Raw genomic sequence first — 27,279 nt, forward strand, 5'->3', positions numbered from 1 at the left:
TCAGAGGACAACACTGCAGGACCATGGACCTGCTTTTACCCAAGGCTGCAAACTGCACCTGCTGGTATAAGCTTCTACCCTGCAGACACTGCCAGAAACTTCTAAACTTTTGATTCAGGTCATTGACATCCACACCAGTCTTGGACTGTTGACTAAGATAAGAGTACCAGGTATCTGTGTGGCATCGCTTGCTGTAGTGCATTAACCCAGCCTGCTGCATACGTTGTTGTAAGTGCATTATATGATAAATTTGGCCTTTCATCTTTGCAGAAACTTAGGAGTTCTCTTACCAATAGAGAACATTAGTGTGCAAAACCTGTTAGGTCTGTGTCCATCTTTGCCTTGGGAGAGTAAATACAGGCAGGTGAGAATGCTCTAAACCAGAGAAAACCAAGAACCTTCCTTTTGGACAGCTGGTGAAAGAGCAGGGAGAAGCTGCACAGAATTTCTTAGTTGAGAAGACTGCAACTTAAAATAGAACTGGATTTCTTCATATGTTAATGCTAGCATTTATGAAGAGCTAGACTCAACTGCAGCAACCACAATTAACCTCAAGCCAACTCTCAGCAAACAGACTGCAAGAATTCTCTTAAAAATCAGCTTGTAGATGATGGTGGTTGCTATTTCAACTATTCTTCACAGTATGATGAAAACAAAGCAGACCTGTATGCATATTTTTTTTAAACTGAAGATTTATTGGAAAGAAATTTGATCCCATATCTTTTCAGCAATATAGGATATTTAACATTTTATATAGACTGTATTCAAGTAGAAAAGATTACATTAAAAATTTCTTAATATTGCACTTGGGACAAGCCGTGGCTAAGCTACTGACATTAGCATTCCAGAACAAAATCATACATAATCTTCAGAATTTTAGTGAGCTGCCTTGTGTTACCTGCAAGATTTCTTCACAGGTACTTTGACACACTTTGCTATTCAATTGAAGCTCACTGCTAAGAGTAATTCTTGTAATGTAAAGGCAAGCACTATGCTGTTTGCTACCAGGAATGATTTTGGCAATTGCTTCATTCACATTATTTTACACTTCAGCCAAGATACTGTAGCGATTCACTTAACTCTTGTACAAGATCCCAGCATACATGTGAGAGGCTCCAATGCACATGGGAAGTGAAATACCCAGCTCTTTTTACACATTATTTCCGCCAAATTACCACATAGGCAGGAACCTTTTGTGGCTCACTGAAACAGACAAGTAGGTTGAGCAGTATTTGCACACAGCAAGACTCAGTCTTTGAATGCCAGGCACAGCATGGCTGGCATCGCTTCACATTATAGCAGTGTCTGGCCAAGGAAGTCCCCACAGGGATGGACATTGCAACGAAGCTTGAACAGGGGACAAATCCAAAAGGGAACCCCAGTGAGCTGCAGATAAGGATTTTCACAGAATTGTAAAGGAGGAATTAACTACTGAGTCAGTATTGAGGATCAGAGAGATTACTAAAAAAAAAAAGAAAGAAAAAAAGAAAGGAACAAAAATATTCTGCTTAAAGGGGTGCGATAATCAAGAATCAGCAATCCGATGGCTGCTGGAGAAAACAGGATAGGGTTTAATTATTAACTAAAATTGTTGCTCTGAACAGGTATTTAAAGACTTTGTGTCATGAAGAAAGATAAGGGTTTGTATTTTATAAAAGCATGCAACTAAAAATCTGCACTGTGCAACTGCAACTGAAATCTGCAATGTGAAAGAAAAGCCATGGACTTTATAATTTGTTTGCACATTGTGCGGAAGATGGAAAACTGCAGTTCAGCAGCAGATTCTCCCCTCTTGTATCTTGTTTACATTCCCAGAACAGGTTCACTTAAAACAGTTAAAACAGAAACCATTAATTTTCCTTCACCTTTAAACCCAGCTTTACTTCTTAAAACAAAAGTAAATTAAGAATGTTAGGTCACTAAGGTCCATTTAATTAGTAGTAGCAGCTTCAATTTTTGTGTAGAAATAGTGTCAGCAGCTTTTACTAATGATGGAACTAAACTTTTGCTTTAGTAGGCATTATTACATAAAAAGCAGAGTCCTTTATTTACTTTTCATCTTAGCTTAGCAAATCACACGAGTAACTCAGCTCTCTGTAGGGGCCCTCCTGATGAAAGGAGCCAGTCTATCCAGAGCTCTACACTTACCAGATTAGCCTATAAAGGACCAGTCCTTACTGTGCATATTCATAAGAGGAGTTTTCTTCCACTGTTACTTAGCACAAAAAAACATTGAGGCATTTTAATACAGACACACTGTAACATTTGTTTTATCTTCTTATTTTGCTGTAGGTGTGGTAAAAATCATGCAGTTTGCAGGCTTGGTCTTTGGAACAATACGGTTTTAAGTTACTGGTTTCAGTCACAGAAAAAATAACCCACAAAGACAGACCAGTAACCCCACTGTAAATATCAGCTACATGAAAATATGAGAAAACCACACTTTAAAAACTTGATTCAAAATTAAGACGTGGATACCAGGAAGCTGAGTTTTAGCACATGATCTGCAGACATTCACCCAACTCTGGATGTCAGTCATTCACACAAGTCTTTGTTTAAATCATGCCTTGCATCTCCAATAAAGTGTCATAGCAAAGTGTTACATAAGCAGCCAGTGCTAAGTAATTAGCAAAACACAAATAATGGTGCTTTGGCTCTCAGGGTTGGGAAAGCTGCACTTTTGCTATCAACTGCATGGTTTGTACTCTCCTAAAACTTGAGCAAGTATCCCCTTAGGAGGTGAAAAATAAAATCAGACGTCCCTTGGTTACTAACATATTACATGTCACTGCAGTTGCTGACTAAACATGTGTTTGTAGAATTTTGTGATGCTTATCCTTTTTCAGAAAGTCTAAAATGGCTAATACCTGTTTTGAGACTGACTTCCCTACACTATCCCTAATTATATTTGACAAACAAATGATACATTTCTTACTATAAAAGTTGAACATAATGGAGTGCTATCTTGCTTGGCTAGAAAACTCAGACTTGTACATATGCTTCCAACACTCAGCTAAATCATAATAAGCAAAAAAAAAAAATCAAAAGTATTAAAATAGTTGTACAACAGGCTTATAAGCTTTTTCACTCCATTTCCCATTTTAAAAATTTGGTAGATGTACATTTAAAAGAATGCCATCACCACCATCAAACAGCTACTCTGCCAGGTTCCCACTTGGAAACAAATAGTAGCAATTGTCTTTTCACTAAGAAACTAAAATAGTGGCCAAACTCAGCAACTTGGGCAGCACAACAGTATTTCAACAAGTCCTGGAGCAGTCAGTCCTGAAACATGCTGGTGTAGAGATGACTTAAACCAAAGCCTGCTCTTGGATCATGACACAGTTGCAATGAATCTGTCTGGTGCTTGCCTTTAAAGTGATATCAGTTGATCTTCTCTAGCCTCAAATAGCAGTAATAGTAACTATTGAAAAATGAGGAAGTCCTGCTGGCAGCCAGCAAGCAGCAGTCTATATGCACCACACTACAAAACAGTACCTCCACCCTCTAATCACAACCAGATTTTCATCACCTTGTCTGTGAACATACATGCACATAGTGTCTTAAACTGCAGCGCTCAAATCTGCTCTACAGATTCCTGCACCCCACCCTGTGCCTTGTAACTTCCATCTTTCCATCAGGCACTCTGGCCTGGCACTGTATCTGCCAGGTGGGACAGGGAGAGGGCCTGACAGTGCCAGGCAGGAGGCCAGAAAAGAGAGATGTGGAACACGCAGCCTGCTGGGAGGCCACTCTGTGCCTGCATGCCCAGGGAAGGCAAACAGGATTGGAAATGGCAATGGAAGGATCTGAAGACTGGAAGAGGCAGCAAAGATTAAAACCAGTATTATAGGTGGCTTTGTACTACCATTTTTTTGCACCCAGTTTCCAATTCCAATCACAAGAGTACACCTGCAAGATTTGGACAAAATCAACATTCATGTTTCAGTATCTCAACTGGAAAATTCAGGAACCACCATCAAATTTGGCAAGTGTTGTGTTTTCACATAAAAAGAAATCAAGTGCTATATAGGAACAACAGAATGAGTGCAACAAACTCTTCACATCTTTGATTGTTTCAACAATATCAATGGCAAACAAACCAATTTCTGCAAATCAATCTTCAGTAATTTCATAGTGCCTAGCACTTACTACACAGACATTGTCAGCTTTTCAGGGCCTTGATTTTACTATGACCCCTGATGAGTACCAAAAACATAAAATCTGCACCAATCAGTGACAGCTATAATTTCTCAGCAAAATGCCTGTCTTTTTACTTCAGCATGTTCTGTTTGTAAAATGTCCTCTTGAAAAGTCTTCCGTTACTAAGTGAACTACTACAGCATAGTGGAACTATCATCTGTAACAACAAACACAGGAGGTTGCTTTTGAAAGTGATACTCAGATATCTGAGTAAAGTGATTACAAATGCTAGAAAATATATGACAGAAGAATGTTTCTGGAAAAAACCCAATCTAACAGCCTTTACTGCATTGAGAACTTTCTCCCCTAAGAAAACATAAAAGGCTACAGTAAAATAGTCAAAGATGTAAGATTTGTCAACCTGGGAAAAGCATAAGCTAAAACAGCATGAAAAGTGGTCCTTATTTCCATTTTGGGTATAACTGCCAGAAACAACTATTTTCAACATTTGGAAAGGCAAAAATTTGAACTTGATCACTTTAATAAACATTATAACAACCTATTAAAATCAAGGAGACTTAAGCTTTCACAATTTCAGGATTTAGTTTTTTCCACCACATAATTTGGAAAATAAAAAACGTCAAGCATTGCTTCCATCACCAGCATCTTCCTTCAACTGCCCATTGTTTTAAGTGACTGAACATGAACAGCATCATGTAATGTCCCGTTACTCTCAACAGTATGAAGAGACTAAGAATTGGAGTTAAATCTAATATTTGGACTAAAATAATGTTCACAAGATATGTGCAACAAAATACCCAGCTTGTCTCAGAAGCAAGTCTCTTCACAACAGCTTTGTCTTTTACATTTAGAATTTTTCTGTCTGGTAAGATGCAAATAAAATGGAAGTCTAGCATCTACAGTTATGTAAGTACACAACCCCCCGCATACATCACTAGTAAATAATCAGACTGCATACAAGATTATTTGTAAAAGTAATAAAACCCTTTGATGCTCCATATTTATGCTGGCAAATAGCTCTCCTGATATAAAAGGCACTTTGAAAACCCAATATGGTTTGGTTCATTAAGTTTGCAAAGTACAAACAATTGTACAAACATACAATTATATTGAAGCATGTCAGCCATTGTGACATTGTCTACAAAACAAGTTTCCAATTGCCGATAACACTGGTTTTATGGGAATGAGCAGTGGTTTCAGCAGCTTTACTGAAGACATGACAGGTTTTCCAGTACCACATTCTTACTAAGTAAAAAACCCTCAAAAACTTACAAGTTTAGGGGCCCCCAAAAAAACAAGACCCAAAGTCCATAACATTCATTCAATATTTACTCCTTAGAAGTGAACTCCCTCCATAGCCCGAGGGCAGAAATCTATTTAGTTGATTCCAGACGTGGTGGAGGCAGGCTCTGTCTCAAGAAGTGTTGTTACACCAGTACAGTACTGAAAACTTTGGTCCAACAGCACCATTCCAGAAAATGACTACATGGCTGCAACATCGATCTGTATGTAAAGCTGCCTTACTCCTGCCTGTGGAAAAGGGAAGGAGAGTTAAAAACACTGTAAAGCCAGAGCAGTTTCCTGTCCTGAGCATCAGCCCACATCAGTAAGTGACCTAGCAAAAAACCTCAACATTTTCTGTAATTCATCTCCCCATTTAGCACATCACTCAGAGAACACCTGATGAATAAGGAGTTCTTCACGCAGTCAAGTGCACACACATAATGATGTATTAACATTGGCTTTGCCGCATTACCTCTTCTGATTCATCCTAAATAACTGCCACATGTGAAGCTGCACAAAAGCAATTCTTTCTTTTGTGTCAGTTTAACTTCCTGAAAAGCAAGCTGCTTGAAGAACTGTCAGTTTAAAATGGAGCTAAGCACAAGAGCATAACCTGGGACTTGTTGTTCAAACCAGTTCTACATTATGAATCTATCCAGAAAGCCATCACATGTGCAAGCTGCCAATGCAGTGAAAAGCCTGAGTAGGTCCAGTCTGTGGTGAGAAACTCTATCCTAAGAGAAGGATCATCTGTTTTCTTAATTCCTTATAGGTCAATATAGATCAACCCCATTTGATACACCTGAGACAATTACATTTGTTATTTCCATAAAGTGGCATGAAAAACTAATGCAGAGAGGTACAGTAATTTCATCTACAGAACTGAGTATTTTGGAATTGTTTGATACAGCTGGAGCAGGGAAGCTTTTCAAAACAGACACCAAACTCAGAAATACTTAACCTTTCTTGATACGGATTACAATGTCACATAATGTAACAAGCAATTTACACTTTGAGATGTGATTTCCACTGATAGGACGTACCTGAGTAAAAATATTGTGAGTCTGGCTTAGAATCCACCTTCCATCCGCATCAGGAGCTACTAATAACTTCAAAGTCCCTATGTAAACATCAGTACAGAGGGTCCAGAAATGTGGATCATGTAAACTGTAGACTCCTTGCAACTGCTGCACCTAAAAATAGAGGCAAATTTTAGAAAGTCTATTTCAGTAAATATTTGTTTATACTATGTTTTCTTATAGAAAGTATTATAAAAACCAATGCATTCTTTTACTTCTAGTTCACTGTGCATTTTGTCATCTTTTACCAAAATTTCTTATTACTATCTCAGTTATTGTAAGGAAGATGAAAACATATAGATTTATGCCCATGTCACAATTTTCTGTATGTGTTGTGATTTTGCACCCTGCTGCATATATATTCTAGATGTATTTTACTGAGAGAGTTTCTGAAAATAGAGGCATTCACAAGCAAAAAATCAGTTTTTGGACTTGAGATGGCATGGAGTTAAAACTGCCCGTTTTGCAAATGTGCAAATTTTGCCATGAAACAATTTGTAAGATTCTAACTTTAACAGAAATATATTCATATATCTGTTACAATTTTGTGAGGGTTTAGATGTGTCCTGCCAATCCCTTTGTTTTTTCTTCTTCCGCTTTGAGTGGACCCTCCATGCGATGATTACAACCTGTAACTCCCAAGGAAAGGCAGCACTCCTTCAAGTGCTTTGTATTAACTTTGCAAAGGCACTTCATGACATACTGATAGAAAAGTTAAGTAGGAGAACAGGTCAAATCCAGAGTAATCTTTGTTTTCTTATAAATACACTTCCAATGTTACATATAAGCACAAAGTACTTTGGGAGGAATAGCTTCAGGATCTGTTTTTCTGAACTAACATAAATTAAACTGGTACCTCGATTTGTGTGTTCTAAGGTACCTTTGAATGACATTACTGGAAAAACATAAAACATTGTCATACACCCAGCTGAGGCTCAGTCAGTCAGCAGCTTGATCAGTCAGAGCAAAAACAGCTTAAAAGCTCACCCTCTGGTAGCACTGAGGCAGGGCATTTTCCAGGGAAGGAGGAGTTCGCTGCATCAAAATCCCAATGGACTCTTTTAAAAGTGGAACAATACTAGAAAGAAAAAAAGGAAATTAGCTATTATTACATTTTCAAAAGGTGCAAGGAGCAACCTAAGATTACTTAATGCTGAGAAATTTTTCTTTAGTTCCTCCACCAGAAGCTGAGAAAATCACCATGAAAACCCAGTACAGAAAATAAAAGGATTGACAAAATTGCTATGGTGTCCTATCAAAGGCAAGATTATTTCTCCCCCATCGTTTCCAGAGTCAACAAGTGGTCAGTCACAAAAGATTAGTAGTTTAGTCACGGGACTTGAGATGAAATCTCTTGGTATCTTAGAAGTTATACAACAAAGCAGCTGTATAGCTCAAAACCAACAGCAATGGCAAATCATTCACATGCAACCATAAAAATACTCAACTGAAATTTGGTTTGCTTTTGTGTTTGGTTTAAGGCATATTTTTCTTATGAACTAAGATAATAATGGGGTAATCATAAAACAAAATTAGTGTGGAACAGTCCAGCTACAACAGAGTTATTTTGTCAGAAACAGACATCTTGGCGTATTCTTGAAGTGAACTAAATGTAGGGTCTCATCTAAGCTCAAGGGTTAAACATTTGGAAGCAATTAGAGGTTCCCTCCTCCTGGCCAAATGGTCTTGTTTAATCAGCAAGCTAAGACATTTAATACCCTTTTTAATTATTATTACTTCGTGTTTTTTAATAAAACAGGGAGACCAGTAAGCCTATACCCTGAAGCTACCACTAATAAGTTATACTCTTACTAAGTACTCAGTGTAGTGATTTGTTTGTTTAGGAGTAGTGCATCATGTCTGGTTCAGTAGAGCATTATAAAATTTTCAAGTGCATAACAAATATCTGTAGTCCAACAGTAAAGCTTAAATAGCAATTTCATTTCAAGAGCATACAACTCCTAACATTCCGGACTGAAAATGATTATATATTTCAGAAACTGTAAGCTGCATTTCAGAGTTCAGCACTGGCATCACAGCTGCAGTATATGGAGTTATGGGATTAAAAGCACACCTGAAACATTTGTAAGAGATTAACTGGACCAGTTGTTAAAGGACACTGCAGGACCTCTGTTTAAAATCTCATGAAGTGACGTGGAATGCATGGCACAGACCGCCTGTGTATTTGCAGATGTGAACAAATGACCTAATCATTTTTAGAAAGGTATTTCCATTTGAACATGGGGCAGTGCTGGCTGATGGACTGCTCAGCTCACACCCTGGCTAAACCTTGGCCAGGGTAGGAGGGAGCAAGAGGCTGCGTGACTCTTGTCTAATGAACCCCTGGAAAAACTACCATCCTAAAATTAAGTCTTGCAGGCACAATGGTTGTTCCAGCCAAATTCACTGCCTGGTGCTCTCTAGCACATGGCCTCCCACGTTTGCACTGCCACCAAGGCATCGGCTCAGAAACAGGAAGAAGCAATTAGGGGCAAGCAGGAGTTGTCTAAACTAGACCTGTCACCAAGACAAACATTTAGCAATGCAATAACTGTCAATCTGTCTAAAGGAAGCTTAATTGGAGTGTCACATTCTACAGTGGATTACAGAAGTTTAGGGAAAAAAGGTTCTCTTATTAATGGACCCATCTCACTAAATAATGTCCATGTCACAAGCATTAAATCAAAGAGAGCTGGAGCTGCCAACACACTCTACTGATGAATTGATTTCAGTTTAACTCCCTATTTAAAACGCAGGTTTGCTTCTTAATAAAAAACTTGAAAGACCAATACACCAGTTCAGGATGCAAAGTGAATGCAAGAATTTTGAACACTACTCCATTCCCATAAATTTAACAAGGCCTCTCTAGCATATGCATCCAAAGATTTCAAAAACCACACACATACAGGCTGCATATTTTTTCCCAGGGAAACAACTAAAGGAATAGAGAATGTAGTAAGTCTGCCTTTTTATTGAAACATTCCACTAAGAGTGAGAAAGGCCATGAAAGAAAGCTAATAAAAATGTCTGATTTGTACAATTTATTTACAGTATTTAATAAAACTGATATATATTATCTGATGGAAGAGAAATTAATTGTAAAGTAGATTAGAAGAGACAGGCTATGAAACAAGAACATCTTAAAAGTCCAAAGAATAGAAGTGAATCAGGATGTGGCTTGATACTGTTGGTGAAAGTTGAAGCTTATCCCAGGTCACACCTTTTTCCTCTATCTTAGAGCCAGTGCTCAGATACAAAGTTTGTCTTTTGCAAAGCTGAAAAGCCAAAAGACAGCTGCAGTGATGTGACAGGCCCTCACAAATGTTGTTCACAGCAAAGGCAGCTACAGATGCCACTCTGCATCCAGGGGGATACTGATTCACGTGGTATCTTACTGTAAGCCAAACTAACACAACAAACAACAGAATCCAGTTTTATGATGCCTAATGTTTTCCACTGTTTCATGCATACTACTGAAGTAGAAAACCATCAGTATAAAAGCCAAAACTCCACAGAGGAGCTCTTTTCTCAAACATTAACTAAAACCAGAATTACTTAATCACTAGGAGGCAATAGAAATATCAGTTCTACATCATGTGACTGAAGAAAACATAAAGGAAGATGACAAAACCAAGCTGGCTGAAAACACAGTTAGAGATTTTGACCAAGCTTTCTCTTTTTGGCTTAGTCATTAGTGGAAAAAAAAAAAGTGTCTGCCTCCACAACAACTGTTGCACTGGTGCTTCCCCCCTTGTTTGTTTTTATTTATAATATTATTGAGGAAAACAAATAATGCTGAATTCTCACCAAGTGGAAAGCTTTCTCATGCACAAGCAGTCAGTAAGCTTTGCTATTACAGCAGACACAATTCCATTGCTTTCTGATTACCAAGCCTTAAATCTAAAATATCACACTCTTTTACAAGACAATAAATTTGAAAGAGGAACTAACCCACAGCAAGATTTGGAATAAAAAAACATATCCTTTACAAAAGCCAGAAAAGCAAAGGCAGCTAATGTTACAGCACATCACATTTGCACACAACACTGTTATAGAAAAAGTGAAAGGTGTTCAAACAAATCAAAACAAACAAACTATTGACATGAATCTGATAAATCCAGCCTGCCATTACTACACATGGATTGATTAAAAATTAGGAGTGAAAGCATCAGACTCTTACTTAACCTGCATCAAATTCAGATAATACTCTTTCCCCTTCCAGTGCCATCCTGTTTATGCCCCTGTTTTTGTAGGCATAGCCAGCAAGACCCTGGCACTGTCACGATCTTGGACTGCAAAGCTCAAAACAACTCTAGGTAAAGAACCCTTTAGACAGACATTGCACTCAGAGAGCAGCAGGAAATGCATTCAGTGCTCTCAGCACTACAGAAAATAGGGACTATTTGTGACAGATTTTGTGGAAGGTAAACAAACATTGCTGCGGATCAAGACCAGCAAGGGTTCTTCAAATAGTTTAGCTCAAAATCTACAGCAAATTTTCCAAATTCTGGGTTTTTCCCAGCCACCATCCATATCCACAGTGTAAAGACTGTTGGCCTATTTCAGAACTTCAATAAAATTCTTTTATTAGGCAATGGCAATTTTAAACTGCAAGCTTTGCTCAAGACGAGGACCACAGGTTTAACATTTGCTTTACTGATTTTGAATTCTTTGTTCTCATAACAATGTAGCACGTTGATTCTCAAGCAAGGCTGGCAGGTACCATTACCCTGTAAATAGAGGCAGTGCTTGACATTTAGCAATAATGGCTTAAAGTAACACCAACAACAAACATGCTAGTTTGGAGGAACTTTCCTATATAAAATTCATTCTGAATCTTATTGAATGCAGCACTTCATTTAAAAAAAGTAATTTTTTTATACTGCTATGCCCCAAACTTGAAATGCTCCCAATGTTACTGGCACACCCTCCCCCAAAGCTCTTTCATATTATATCATGTTGAAGCAGCTCAAGATTTTATGCAAAAGATTATGTAACCCATGGAAACGACTTCACTAAATGACTGAAGTAAATTGCCTCATTTCTTTGACCACTTAATATGAAGTCTGCATGCTTAGTGCAATCTAGTATCAGATTTAGTCTGCTGTGCCCTTCTAGAAACATGTGGGCCTAATAGTGGTTTAGGACAAACTTGATTTATACCAGAGTTGTGGCTTTTGTGTGATGACTAGTTTCATATAGCTGACTGAAATACTAAAATTGCTTCAAGATTTCAGAATAAGGCTTAGAATACTAAGGTTAAAAACTGAATGAGTATTGAGTTTTAAATATTAAAAGCAGTTTAGAGACTTGAGAAATTGTTTATTGAATCAAGGCACATATAATTATGTGAACAACACTTTGGAAAAAACTTGAAGAATGTCAGCCTAAACTACAGTGAAACAGTCAAGCTTTTGTTGAAAAAAAAATTTAAAATGCTGGTAAGATAGACTTGTCTATTTTAAGCATGTCCTATTTATGTTTTACTTGCATGAAATAGTACAAAGTTATCGAAGAAAGAGTCATTAGATATTAGTGGCTGCATCCAGGAAAATTCAGATCCCACACAGGATTTTCACTGTGCAGTGAGAATGTTCTGTGCTAACTCATGAGGAGTCAGGCAGAGAATGTCATCCTACAGCACCCTTAGCAAAGGATCACAGAAGCAACAGAGCAACTGTGTCAGCAGCTGACAATTTCCACTAATTAGAGATGTTGTCTACAAGAAGGCTCAACCATTTGATTTAAAAGCACTTCATGACTTCTCTGAAGAAGCATTGCTTAACCCTTCTGTACATGCACAAGGCAAAACAGGTGAAATCTGTAGTTTTACACTGCACCAGTGAATTTTTTAGTCATCTTATACAGGTATTTTTGTGATTTCTTTGGCAAGTGTGGCCATCATTTCAAAAACCTAAACGGAGAAGACCCACTAATAGAAGGAGACAAGCCTCAAATAAACCAGAGAGCTGCCCAACAGTGAAGCAAGCACTCAATATAAAACAAATTAATAGTTATCTCACAAAGACACAAGCAATCCTGGATTAAGAGCAATGATTTTCCTCTGCACTCTCATGCAATAGCTTTGATATTCTACTGTTCACCAGACATAGTTCCATAAAAGGTAATAAGGATTGCTGTTCTGCCTTTATTCCCTCTTTGTGTACAAAAGTATCATAAAAAGAATACAGATTAAAAAAATGAAAACAAAACCCCAAACTAAAACAAACTAAAAAACCCCACAACAAAACGCCCTAACAAAATAACAGAGAAGCAGAAGTCTTGCATCTAACCTACCCCCCTACTCATACCCTGCAGACTCTGTAAGTCAAACTCAGACCATTAAGCAATAACTCGGAGGATACAGTTCCAAGTAGGGCAAAGTCCTCAGACACCATTAAAACTTTTTGAATGAATTTATCAGACTGGCTTTTGCATCTCTGGCTCAAAACTATGATTCTTTTATTACAGCCACAAAGATCCTAATTACAGAACAGATCCTGATTTTTAAACATGAATGGGGTCTGCTTGTTGGGACACACATACTCTTACTCCACTTTACCTTATCAAAGTTGGTTTAACAGTAAAAGGCACACAAACAAAATCAACAAATATTCATTTGAAACAGAAGACAATTATTTCATTTGAAGCCAAATTTACCCTGAAAATTATTTATCAAGGTTTCAAATTGGCCCACAGAAACTGACAGCAACTCCTGTACTAGAAATTGAACATCCCAGTCTGTCCCACCTCAAATACACAAGTATGTCATGAATAGACAGACAATTTAAAAACCCAAAGAAATAAAGTCCAAACCCAAATAGCCTGCCCCGCCCCCCCCCCCCGTTGGAACTAGACACAGCTCTTGCCATTACCAATTTAAATTATTTTTGCAATGTTATTCCCCTCAAGTTTTAAATTTCACAGAACTTCAGTAGGTTTTTTCCTCTGGGATAGATTTAGATAACTTTAAAAGATTAAGTACAAAAGTATTATATATCCTAGCAAGCATCACCTGGGCTCCCCTGTTACTGTTACAGAAGACCAGCTTATGGGAAAATCTGAAAACCCTTTTGCACTAATTCTTAAAGGACATTTTAAACCCAGCATAGTGAAAAATAAGGCAAAATTAATAGTGGTTCTATGGCCAGAAGTATAAATGAAGACTACTAAAGTCAAACACCACAAAAAAGGACTCAAGTTTTCAATAGCCATCTGAAACAGCCAGTAATCTTATTTATGATTAAAGTGCATTTCAAGCAAAACCATCAATAGTTCAGTCTGTTGGACTGCTTAGAAAACACATAAAATACCAACACAAAACCACCCAACCCTGCTATTAGTGTTTGCTCCACTGATATGCCAGGATGTCTCAGCTGGCAAGAAATGAAGGCCTGCTTCTATCAGCTATGATGCAGCTGACTACACTGATAGCAGGATTATTCTACTGATCATTTATAGCATTGTGGACCAACAAAACAGCATTACAGGCTGAAATCTGGCATCAGATCAAAAGACACATCCAACAGTGAACTTCTCCAGCATTTTCAGCACAGAACATAGGTCTCAAACATTCCTTCTATCTGTGCTAGAAAACCTATAAACAGCATTATTATGACACCTCTTTTATGGAATTCAGTGTTATTTCAACTACTGTATGAATGGAAGAAAAAAATGAATTGTCATTTTCTACTGTACACAAAGCTGGACCCTTAAAATACAACATGCATGGAAACCTGTGTGTTACTCAGCTACTACCTCTACCTCAGCAACAGTTTCTTCCTGTTTGGAAACTTGCACATTTTCTTTCCCATTTCTCGAGATTTCAGTACTAGAAGTAGTTTGTAATAATTTGTCTTTTGTGAAATTACAGAATGTTGCAGTCAAAATCTCCGAAGTTTATATGAAAGTGGTGATTTCATAGTGATTTCTAGCACAGACATTTCTGTGGGCGGTATCTCAAGCCTGCTGCCCTACTTTGACTAGCAGGGAGATTCACATCAATAATCCTGTGAATGCTGCCATGCAAAGCCATAAACATGCCATACATGGTAGGAGCAGAAGTAGCTCCAGTTCATCAGATGACACTCACCACTGCTGAACAGACAAAGGTATTCAGTTATTAGGTTGTAACTGGAGTTGTGGCACACTGCCCAATGGCACCATTGAAACAGCTGCCAATAAAGCCTCATAACATCACTGAATGAAATATTTGCTTGACCAGTCTAATCCAAATAGCTTCACATTCACAGTGATCTTGGTAAGAAACAACTGTGAAATCCAGAAGTACGTGAAACATTTCCATCAGATCTTAAAAAAATAATAAGGATGTCTCAGAGTGCAAATACAAAGGAAAAGACAATTCTTGTTGAGATAAGAAAACAAAATTAAAACCTAACAGCCTTGATTTGTCAAGGAGAAGGGCACATCCTGTGCCAGCAGCCCCAGCTCTGCTGCCCTGAAACCATTCTGCTCCATTTACTGGAGTACATTGGTTTATATAAGCATGTACTAAATACAGAGATGAAGCTCTACAGTTTGAACCTGAAAGACATTTTTGTAGTACTATGCAAAGAAGGACAAAATATGCAGATTTAAGAGCAAAAGTTGTAGCTGTAGAAAAAGGAAACACAGCTCATGTAAGAGCTCACCAGAATGTCTGTATAGAACAGAGGTAACACACCACTCTTGGAAGAAATGCAAATGTTGTAAGTCATTAGCATAACAAAACCCCTTTTTCCTCTGAGCTGTGATTTCTCCTGTAATTAGCATCAAAAATCCTACCGAATACCAGTGATGGCAATACTTACCTTACACCTATAAGTAGTGCTATCAGCATTGAACAAATAGGATCTGCTATCATTAGACCATAGTTCTGCATCAGTATAGCAGATATGATTACACCAATACTTCCCAGCGTGTCTGCCACAATGTGCAGAAATACACCTGTAAGAGATCAAGTGATACCATTACAACTTGCTGTTCTTAAAGCTAATGGAGCATTTCAGAAATGTTTTACAAAAATGACTTTCAAGAACTAGGTAATGTGATCTACACTTTTCAAGTTTGTGGTCAGTTTTGGGTCAAACACACAAAGATTTTAATGTATTTGTAGAATATGGGCCATTTGAAGAATTTACATTTTTTTATGCACTTAGCAGTAATGGGTATTTCATAGCAAGGCTACTAACTTGAACAATGATTAACAGCTGCAGCTAGACTTCTTTCACTCAATACTCACCTTTATTTTAGTACAGAAACTCATATTCCTTGATGCCTACAGTATTGAGTTCTGCATAAGGTGGACAGACTGTTAACAGAAACAGTTCTGCAAAGCTTTGACACATGCTAATATTTAATTGACAACACCTTCTAGAAGTTACTTGGCAAAGAAATCCAAGACAATTTAATTCTGAGAATTAAACAATACTACAGGCATGGAAAGCCTTACTCTTAAGAACAGCACTGCCTTCAAGTACAAAGAAACACATACTTTGCAGCTAGTCAAAGTTTAGCCTTTGGAGCTCTCTGCTGGCAGTGACTGGAAGTCATTCAGAAACACAATACAGTGTACTGTAAATTCTGGAAGAACTTGTAAATATTCCTTCTCAAGGACTGCAAACAAACCAGAAAATCATCCAATAAGAAAAAACCCTATGTACATTTGGGTATGCCAAATAATTACTACCTCCTACATCTCATAATTGTCTCCCTTTAACTTCTGAACATTTGAAAACAGCAAAATAAAACCAACAAGCAATCCACCAAAGCTCAAAACCAACATCTAAATTATCCATAACTAATGCTCAGGAGATCAGGGACTCCAATACTACTTTAAGAAATTTAGATGCATTACCATCTGCTCTAAACCAACTCTAAGAACTTGATGAAATGCAAGTTTTAAGCTCAGGTACTCTTTAACAATTACATCAATCTGCATCAATCTGCATTACATCAATCTGTACCTTCATGTTACAGAACAAATATTTCAATTAGGCTCCTTAGGTTTCTGGTTTTAACCTAACTCTTTCTTAGTTTTTCATTGATTTTTCAGCATCAATAACAGAAGCTGAATCCCAGCTTTTGGGACGTCTCTTTTAAACTGTGTTGACACTGCATTACATTTAGCTTCTGTGAATGTCTCAACACCTAGTCATGCACAGGATACAGCAGAGCTGTTTACAGGGGGAATGGAACTTCATTAAACAGCTCCTTCAAGAAAAACATGGCATTTATCCAGAGGAACCCTCTAAAACAGATGTGTGACAGACCCAGGCAGGCAGACTGTGATAAAGCAAATAAACTACCATACTTATTCTCATCATACCTTGTAAAATCTGTTTGCTGGATCCAGCCATTACTTCAAGGGAATGGTCATCTGTGAAGACAGTTATTGACATATTAACCAAAACAAAGGTTCTCTCTAATGATCCTTCTGTTACACTCCTCCTTTCTGAAATATCTTGGACAGACAGGCTGCTCACAATGATCAGCTTCTACTCAAGCTATTGGTTTTTAATGCAGCAATTAAGTTAAAAGTCTTAAAATGCACTTCTTTAAAATATAATATCACTTTGCACAATAGACTTCTACATAAGTATATAAACATAAATTATCTACATTTGTTCTTAATTAAAACAAGAGGAGAGGTAAGACCTTGCTAGTATATAGCAATATAAGACCCCTCAAGAACCCAAGCCATGAATGCAAGCGAGAAGAGTAGATTCAAATAAATTTGCTAACGAGAAATACTTGACTTAAGCAAGCATTTATACCTAATGTAAAAAACAAGGATAAGACTGAGTGAAGGAACAAGTAAGTAAAAAAAATCTTCTCATCCAAGCAGATTAATGCTTCTGTAGCACTAATCTGAAAGATATTTTGAGAAAAACTTGTTAAAGGATAGCAATAGGCTTCTAGTGAAGATATACATAATTTACACAACAGCTGATTTGAATATCAAACTGCACAAGACAGATAGCTACAATCACTGGTTTACAAAGTGGGGGAGCCATGTGGATGGCAAGGAAGAGGCAGAAGCAGGGAACTCCTGCTTTCCAACCAAATTCCAGGAGAACTACTGGAAAAGAAATGCCAGCTTTCTAAGAATAGCAAGTAAGGGATAAGTAAGTATTTTTATACTGTCACCTCCTGTCTGCCAGTTCCCACACTATCCCCTGCTCTGAATTTTGAGTCATGACAGATCTCAGCTTATGGCTGAGGCAGGAAGACTGATGACCCTGCATTACCACAAGGCTTTTTTCATTTGCATTGTTTCAAATAGGTGGCACCTACATGAGCTCTTCTCCCGTAGTGAAGGCTACTGACCATATTTTACATGAATGTCTCTTCTCAGATCATTTGCCTTCATAGAAAAGATTTCAGCATAGCTAACGTAATAAGTATCTTTTCCATAACCATCTTAAAACAGATTACAACTACACAAAATTGAGAAAGTCATATTTGAGATAACAAACCAAGTACAACTAACAATCCGTAAGTACCCAAAGTTCACTAGTTCATTTTTCTAATATCTTGAGTTGTAAAATTATACAAATGGAGAACAGTAGCAAAACAGCTCAGCTTTGTCAATTTATTTTAATGAAATAATTGGAACAGGGCACTTGATAACTAATTTCATTATACTGCAATAGCGTACAGCTATTCCATCTTTTGCCAACATGCAACATTACAGTGCCCACTCAAAAACCAGAGGTAAAGCAAAATCTTTAAAAACTAACATTGAAATTACTGCAAGCGAAACACACAAAATGAGTCACAAAACACAGTGACGGCAGAGCATACCAGACATTTAATGAAGCTACTTCCATGTAGGATCACAACAAGCTGACAACACTCTCTTTTTATTTTTCTCTAAGTTATTTAGATTGAGTCAGGATGGTCTATGATATCAGCTCAGTACTTACCATGACAATAATCCTGACCATGAGAGTGTCCATGGCCATGACCATGAGTGTGTCCATGGGAATGTTTATGTTCATGGCTGTGTCCATGATCTCCGTGACTGTGCCCATGGCTGAGACCACCGTTAAATAGAGAATGGCTGTGCTCATGCCCTATAGACAAATACCACCATCAGGGTGAATTTGTGAATACATAAATGATGAATAAAAGTACACTTACATTTGCTTCTCAGCTACTCAAAACCTATTCATTTTTTAGGTCATCTTAAGGTATAGCTTTAAATAAGAAACAACACAAGGTGTTTTTCATCTACAGCTCTGCTGTATAGACATATTTTATATATAAATAGACACATAAAATATACCAGGTTTGAGAAGTCAAGTAGTTTTATACATTCCCATTTCTGAAACTTGTTGTGCTAGACTTCTAGTACAATTTGAAAAATGTACTTCATTAGATATAAGAACTTTAAAAATAGCTGTTTTAAGAAAGCAGAAATTGTCTGTCATTTGCATTAATGACAGTCAATAATTAAAAATTCAAGCTTTGATTGTGCTTGAAGACCAAAGACTATGTTCTTCCACCAGTCTGTGTAAGTTAATATGTTAAGCTCAAAGACAGACCCACAGGCCTTGCAGAAAAAAATGCAGTTTACCATCTGTATTTAGGCAAATAAATTCTGCATTTCAATTCAAAAGACACTGGGTTGAGAAGCATCTGAAGCAGAATCATCTCATGCTTAAAATTTGGTTCAAATACTGTTTCTAAATTTTCCAGCCAGAACCTTGCTTAAGACCAGCTTAAATTTGTCCAAAAAGGTGCTCTGCAAATCTCTTTCAATAAGGTGCAGGAGAGTGCATGAACTCCAGAAAGCAGCTTCTGGACTCCTAGGTGTTCCAGTTGATGGATATTAACATGAGAAGTACAACAGTGGCTTACCAGGGCTGGTAATAAAACACAGAAGTCAACACAGCAAGAGGTCACATACACATGTGGCTGGAATTGTCATTAACAAGACATCAAATGCAATACTGGGGCTCTCACTGGGGCATAATAAGGCCCTGGAACACAGGCTGCCAAGAAAGGAAACAGTACTGGAAGTTACATCCTACCAGAGCCGTGTGAATGACCATGACCTCCATGCTGAAAAACAAATATTCCTATAAGATTTACAATGAATCCCAGTATAGAAACAGGAAGAAGTCTCTCATGATGCACATCGGGAGGCTCAAGTGCTCTCTGAAAAAAAAAAAGAAAAAGAAATAAACCAAAAAGCAAATGTAGAGTTTTACAATCCCTTTACATTATTAAAAGACACCACAAACTACTGAGATAAAGGAGCATTCTTATATGTAACATATATATAGATATAATTAGAAATTACTCAGAACTTCCAGTTTTTGGGATGATACACAGACCAATTCTCAGTGTCTGAAAATAAAGTTCTATTATTAAAGCTGTGAAAGTACAGTAGAATATTCTGAGAGTCTAGCTCAGCTTTATCATGAGATTTGGTTATGCTGTGGGATGTGGCTCAACACTATCTGAAAATTTTCAGGTTTGTTCCAGTATGTGGATTGCTTAAGTCACCTTCTAACAGTCTAGAATGCCATTTCTTCCTTTTTCCTTAGAAAGGTAAGGTAATGAGGGGAATGAAATGAAGACTCAGGGCAAATTATGACATTTTTTAGAAATTCTCAAATCTAGATTGATTTTTTCCAATTCCTTTTTTTACCCTACTTCCTCTGGAATTTTTTTTCTCAATGAGACATTACAAACCTAATACAATTTGTGTCTCAAGCTAAGTGTTGAGGAGTGTAAATTACTGATAGAGGAGAAAAACATTCACCATCTCTGCACAAGGATGAAAGGTACAGGCAGTAAATAGCAAGACAACAAAACATTTGGCACAATAAAATTTTAAAGTAACTGAGAGAAAGGGAGTCATCATCACAAGCAATGAGAATACTTAGCATGGGAGATCAGATCAGCAAGAAGAGAATCTTGCTTCAATGTTACCCTTGCCCCCTCACAGTTTTTATTTTTTTTAGTAAGTTTTGCTCCTGTTTCTAGATTTGAAGCTTTCTCCGGCTTTTAGGCAATTTCAGCCCAGCTTTAACTTTTAACTAATTTTGAAGTATTAATAAGCCTATCAATGTAGAAAAATGTTTAATGTAGAAAAAGTTCTTCCCAATTCTCTGTTAATAAAAGAAAAACTTGATAGACTTTTTCTGAACTAAAAGTCTAAACAAATTTATAGTGTATTTCCCATTAAAAAGTATAAGCATTAATTCAAGCTGGTTAGAAATAGTTATCAGTTTTACTCTTAATCCTTGATGTTGCCCTTAATGTCTAAATTTCAATCTTGAAATTATTACCCAAACCATCATGTAAAAAAAAAAAACAACAAAAAACCTGCAAGAAAAGAGCCCTTGTAAATGTTTAAGCTATTACTACTTGCCATATATATCAGACTTCAAGATTTGAAGAACAGTGCTCTTTCTTTAACAAGCTGGTCCAACTTCTCATCATGTTACTTATGACTAACTTCTCTCCTCTAAATGACTAGTTTGGGCCTTTCTTTCTTGGCCTCATTTGTTCTTTAACAATGAGAAGGGAAGGTCTTTCTAAGACATCCTTAACTGGCTGCAAAAAAGGACAGGCTCCATCTCACAGAATCTTTACACATAAACAAAATACAATTTAAGAAGCTAGTACAGATACACTGAAAAAGCTGGCTTTCTCTGTCATGAAACAGCAACTTCACATGGCCCTATACTCTGTTCAAATCACAGATTTTTAATCAACTATTAACATAATTTAAATTTCCAATTCACTAATTTCAATAATTTATTCTATTAAAACCAGAAATGTTTATCCATATTAATTATAGAATGTAATAGCGTAATTGATTTCATAACATACCTCAACACCTTCAGAAAAAATGAAGAATGCTGTGAAGATGAGGAATAGACCATTTACAAAACCAGCAAGTACTTCTGCTCGAACATAACTGCAAGAAACAAAAAAAAGTAATAGCAGATATTATTACTTTCATTTACATGCTGAAAATTAGAACTTAGGAGACTGGAGTGCAATCTTCTAGCTCTCAAGCAGTTATATTACACAGGAATTTGCTAAATGGAAGGTGGCATATAAATTAGGGATGAGCATATAAAACTGACCATATTGTACTCAGAAAACTACCTGATCCAGATCAGCCATTCACTGATCTAGAGGAAAGAAATCTTTCAATATGTCAAAATTCTTCCATTTAAGATTATGTCTACTCAAAGTTATGGTATAAACATAATTTGGAAGCCATAAACTAAGATAAGCATGCAAAATCTAATCAAAGTTTTCTGGTGTTATAATATCAAACAGACATGTATTAATTTGCTTCACCTCTAAAAGGTAGACTTTTAGTAAAAGTTTTAAGTTAAGATTAATTATTTCAAACATCAAATTTTGACAATAACAAACTGCCAGGTTAGAATAATATGTAATTTCAATGTAGCAAACATCAGACAATAAAGTGTGGCCGTCCTCTGATAAATGAAACACCAGCTGTTTAAATGCTTCGCAGTAATTAATACAGAACGTGCTGTCACTGCAATTATTTCATGGTATGATTCTCTCTAAACTGATTTCTATGTACACTGGAGCTTCCACCTAAATTGAACTGTGCTTTAAGTTTCAAACTATATGATTCACACTTAAGCAAGGTGGCTGAAGCTAAATGCTGACAGGTCAATAATGCTATGGGAATGCTCATGTTACAACTTATTTGCTGTTAATCATTACCAATTAATAATATTGTACCAGTATTGTTTTATAGGGCACAACTGCCATGTTCAGTGGAACCAAGTGCCTGTCAAATGCCAGCTGCAACAGGTAAATCCACCAAGGGATGGGATGGGATGACACACTTCAGCCTTGAGGATCTGTGTTAATGGCAGCCACAGCTCCTGAATCCTGCTGCTTCCAAGAATCATGGCATATCATCTCCAGTGCAGCATCACTGAGACCTGGCTCCCTTCAGTTGTAGCTTTCTGTTCCAAAGGAGAAGTGGGACACCAGCAGTCTGGGAATCCCTGTAATGTTCCTCAATACACTGTGAGGACAAACCCAGGATATGGCTGCTTGCTCTTCACTGCTGCCATTAATACACAACAATGCAGGGCAACTTTCTGCTCTCTAACTTGTTTCCACTAGTGTGATCAGAGATCTTGCAAGTGATAAACCTTCTTCCCAAAAGCAATGCTTTCATATTTTTTATTATTTGTATTAACTTTGATGTTTACATAGCTCACCTTAAAAAACCCCTCACTTTCAACATAATTTTTACATGTCCTGCAAAAGGCTTTTGTTTTAAGTGAAAAATGACTAACTAAGCATTTACTATAATACATTAAGGTAACAGCCTGAAATTTCTTACCCATATGAGAAAGCATCATTTGATCTCCATTTTGAAATAACTGAAGCTGCTAATCCAGCCAATAGAGCAGTACAGTCAAAAAACATATGAAAAGAATCTGATATTAGACCTAAACTGAAAGAGAACAGAAAAAGAATGTTATGTTCCATACGCCACATGTTGAGTATGAAAAAAAACCCCACAGACATTAATCTTTTACTCACTAGCAGAATACACTGTGTTTCTAAGTTTCAGGCATGGTTTTGCTAGCACAGAGGAGAAATCCACGCTTCATCACCAACGCAAATATGATGCCAAAACTGCTTTTGACAGCTGAGAGGAGGCACTTCAGAAGTGCGCTCGGCAAAAAAGTCTTCCTAGCATATGATTTTGGTGATAGTGAAAGGTGGTTTCCACAGACACAAACCAAAGTACCTGGAGTAGATGTACCCACAGCCACATCTCTCATCAACATAATTCAACTTTAAATCTTTGCCTTAGCAGTGGCAAGGCATTGACTAGGAGATACACACCTCTGAGGTCTAGAGGATGAAGGAACAGAAGGCTGAGAGACCACATATTAAATGGCTTATTTCAAAGACCAATGCACAACTGTTTGTCAGTCTTGATTGAGAAAGACAGTTAAAATTACAGCATGCTAAAAAGTTCAAAGTAACTTAAATTAGTACATGAGTTAGCCAGTCAGTAGAAGTCCTATCAGTTTATAGGCTATAGGTAAACTGGGGATAACGCCACACACAAGTGTTGCCAAAGCTTACCAAATTACACATGAACAGACTCTGTAAGTATGCAGTCTGTAATGTGCATTGAAATGAAAACAAAAACTTCATATTTTAAAAGACATTTGCTAGTGAGGTACGGTTGAGCAATTGTTAATCAACAGTCCTGAAAGGTCCATTTCCCAGTTCTTTGGTTAACTAAGACTAATTACAAATACAACTCAGTTCTTGGAAACTGAAGCACAAGAAGCAATTACTGGTTTAACAAATTCTAGAGGATAGAAACACATTCCGATTGAAGTCAAATACAAAGTTTCATTAGCCAAAGTTCCAACCACTTCACATTAAAGAGCCAAACCATTTCAGCCTTACTGTAAACAATTACAAAATTAATCTTAAATGTTTCAGATTAAAATCTCAACAGCGAAAGAAGTAGGTTTGAAGGAGAGGAAGGACCAAGTATCTTGCTCTATATATTTATATATATACTCTATGGACACATACAGAGTTATACATAGACACAACTGTAACATTTAGGGTAGAGGGATGAAGGCATGATATATTGTTCTTAGGTACTGTAAGCAGGAGAGATAAAGCTGTTCTGAACAAACTTTAAAACAAGACTCATAGGCTGCATGCCTGTGAAGTAGCAAAATGGAATTGACTATCAAATTATTGAAGGGTTTTGGTGACATCTTCCCCCTCCCCAAAACCAGGTGACATCTTTGGGAAAACAGTTCATTTTGGGTTTGGTTCTAAGCAGTTAGGAAGATCCTGTGTGGAAAAAAAACCCACCACAAAGCACATCAAACATTCAGATAGAAGGTAACTAGAGACAGTAACCCTAAATTGTACTGACTATGAAACGGAAGGAATAAGCAGAGAGAGCTACTACTTTCTGAGGTGTTTGGGTTTTGGTGGTTTTGTGGTGTTTTTTTTTTTTTTATTATTATTTAGTTGGTTTTTTTTACAGAACCTTCTGGGAAAGAGAAGTGTATAAGGACTGCTACTCTAACAAAAATCCATACAAGTTCTAGAACCAGAAATCATGCAGCAAGTTACCACGGCACTGTGTTCACACTTGCAAATCTCAGTAAGGCAAGACTTACCTTAAGTGCAACAGCAATACAGATGTGCTGCTTTCAAGACCTAAGCTAACAATTCCAGGTGGCCAGAGGCATGTGGATTTATTAGCAGGGGTCAGCAGAATTGCATCTGCAATGCAATTCACCTCATGGCATAACTGTGCTCTGTACCCTAGGTACAGCTACAAGTGATTGAGCTGCACAAATGTCAGGAAGCCTGGTAAGAGACCAATCCCATTACATCTGAGGCTTTTTTTAAGTGACCTGTAAAGTAACAAGATCTTAGAAAAAATGGGTGCAAAGTGATTACTAAAGTAATCAAGTGATCCAGTCAACGACCACCAATACCATGAAGCACCAGCAACATGGGATGCTTGCAAGAACTCCTGTAGAACCAAACACATCATCCAAAGTATAAACTAGTAGAAACCCTGTACTCAAACACACTGTTTGTAAATAAACTTCCACAGCTGATTTGTTTTACATCAAATTAAAGAAATGTGCACAAGTAGCAAATTTCAACTTTAAAAAGCAAACAAGCTCTCAGCCAGCAACTCGTGACCAGTGACAGACCTCAAGAATGAAGCTGAGTTGGAGAAGGTTTAGATTAGACATTAGGAAAAAGTTTTTCACCCAGAGGGTGGGTGAGCACTGGAACAGGCTCCCCAGGGAGTCGTCACATCACCAAGCCTGAGAGAGTTCAAGAAGCATTTGGACAACTCTCCTTTGTGAGCTCAGGAAACAATCTATTTGGCAAACAGAAGCTCAGGAGAATCTCTCATGTGAGGAGAAATGGAACTGTATCTTCAAAATGACAAAGTGATTCTCCCTAGAGGGTTCCTTGTTTGCTTGTTACTTGTTTGCTCTTCCAAGGCAGGACCTGTCTGCTTTGAAGACATTCCTTATCATAATTTCTGCTACCCCTCTCTACTAAAGAAGTACTTGCTAAGGCACTGTTTTGCTCTAGCCCAAAATCTAGATTTAGAGATACCCAAAACTAGTGAATTGAAATATACACAAAAACTATGCAGTAAATGCTAATTTTTAATCTCAAGTATGAACAAAAACAAGTGTCTTCTGAATTTCAATATGCCATATTTTTTCAGTGACAAAGTCCTGTGTCACTGAAGCTTCTCAGTTTAGTTATCTCACCTACAGGACTTTTTAAGGTCATACTACCAAAAAAACCTGTTATGTTTAAAATGCAGACATCAGAAAAAAGTCACATGAACACAAAGCTCTTTATATGAGAACAGCTAAGAAAAATATTTACATCTGCTGAGTTATTAGAAAAAAAGTCCATACTCAAATAGGCTGACTATGCACACAATAATACTCACACAACCGCAAAGTAAATCACCATCAAAGCCAAAACCAAAGACATTCAGAATGGTCTGGGTGCTGCCAGGATAGTCTGTGCCCATGACAGCACTGCTTGTTCACTGGTGCCACAGTAACGATTACTGTAATCAAAGCTGAGAATTTTATAGTGCCATTTGAGAGATTCAGAACAACATGGTAAACATTAGTAAGCAATTGTTTCCAAATCCACATCACTGCATTCACTCAGAACTTTTAAGAGCTCCAGTAATTTGTGTCCATACTACAGCTTTTGGTAAGGAGGACAGTGGTGGACTTAGATGACATTCCACACCGCTCCACTCTGAACTGAACTACTAAGAGAGACTGAGAAGTCATCAAAAAACAACTTCTCTACCACTAGTAAAGCACGACAGAAATACTAGCGCCATTGCCTCTTCTCTACCTTTATACTGTACAACAGTACTGAAGTTATTCTGGATTTCTTGTATTTTGCTACAGATTTTCCAGTAGCAATCTAGTCAGGTCTCTTAATTTTTTTTTTTCACTCTTGAGAATTTTTGTGCTATGTAAAGTACCACTCAGCTATATAAGAATGTGTCAAATCCTGTTTCTCCCTCAAGACAAGGATGTTTGAGGCAGCGATATCCAGGTATCAAATTACAGATGAAGCCACACTCTCTAACAGAGAATCTCTGTGGCAAGCAGCAGCTACAGCCCCCAAGTCCCGTAAATCGGGCCAAGGCCAGGCTTCCTCCTCAGCAAAGTACAGAGCACAATGGCAATTCCAAACAGCATTCCTCCCAACGCGCCGAGTCGCGGCCCCCCCGCCGGAGCGCCTTCCCCGCGTCGCCGGGAACCGGCAGAGGGGACGGCGGCGCCGGTCGCTGCCCATGAGAGCGGTCCCGGTCGGGGGAAGCTCTCCAGCGGCCGCCAAGGCTCTACCGAGCGGCCCCTCCGGACGGCGGGCCAGGAGGCCCGGCCCCGCCGAGAGGAGACGTGGCACTGGCCTGCGGGACGCGGCGCTTCCTGCGCGCTGCAGCCGCGCTCGCCCCGCCGCGCCCCCGCCCCGGTTACCTGTTACTCCAGATGCCGTAGAGCAGCTCCACGAAGGCGAAGGAGAGGTTGAGACAGAGGAAGGAGAAGAGGTTGCGAGAAGTCTTGTCCGCCAGGATAGACCTGTGCACGGAGCACACCGCGGGTCACCGGCAGCCGGTACAGCGCCAGGAGGCCCGACCCGCCCGCCGGGCGGCCCGGGCGCCTCG

At 38.0% G+C, this 27,279-nt stretch overlaps 1 protein-coding gene across 1 annotated transcript in view; it reads right to left on the reverse strand.

The window, feature by feature from the left end:
- Nucleotides 1-27,279, reverse strand: part of SLC30A7 (solute carrier family 30 member 7) — a 27,493-nt gene continuing 214 nt past the window's right edge. The window contains exons 2-11 of the mRNA XM_058843233.1: nt 27,092-27,193; nt 22,891-23,004; nt 21,378-21,465; nt 19,565-19,691; nt 18,455-18,604; nt 16,855-16,905; nt 15,338-15,473; nt 7,515-7,605; nt 6,492-6,641; nt 1-5,694 (exon numbers count right to left, since the gene is read on the reverse strand). Of these exons, the coding sequence (XP_058699216.1) occupies nt 5,647-5,694; nt 6,492-6,641; nt 7,515-7,605; nt 15,338-15,473; nt 16,855-16,905; nt 18,455-18,604; nt 19,565-19,691; nt 21,378-21,465; nt 22,891-23,004; nt 27,092-27,193 (1,057 nt within the window). The 3' untranslated portion in view covers nt 1-5,646. The remainder of the gene's footprint in view (nt 5,695-6,491; nt 6,642-7,514; nt 7,606-15,337; nt 15,474-16,854; nt 16,906-18,454; nt 18,605-19,564; nt 19,692-21,377; nt 21,466-22,890; nt 23,005-27,091; nt 27,194-27,279) is intronic.

The sequence above is a fragment of the Poecile atricapillus genome, chromosome 7 (genome assembly GCF_030490865.1).
Source record: "Poecile atricapillus isolate bPoeAtr1 chromosome 7, bPoeAtr1.hap1, whole genome shotgun sequence".
Taxonomy (NCBI): Eukaryota; Metazoa; Chordata; class Aves; order Passeriformes; family Paridae; genus Poecile; species Poecile atricapillus.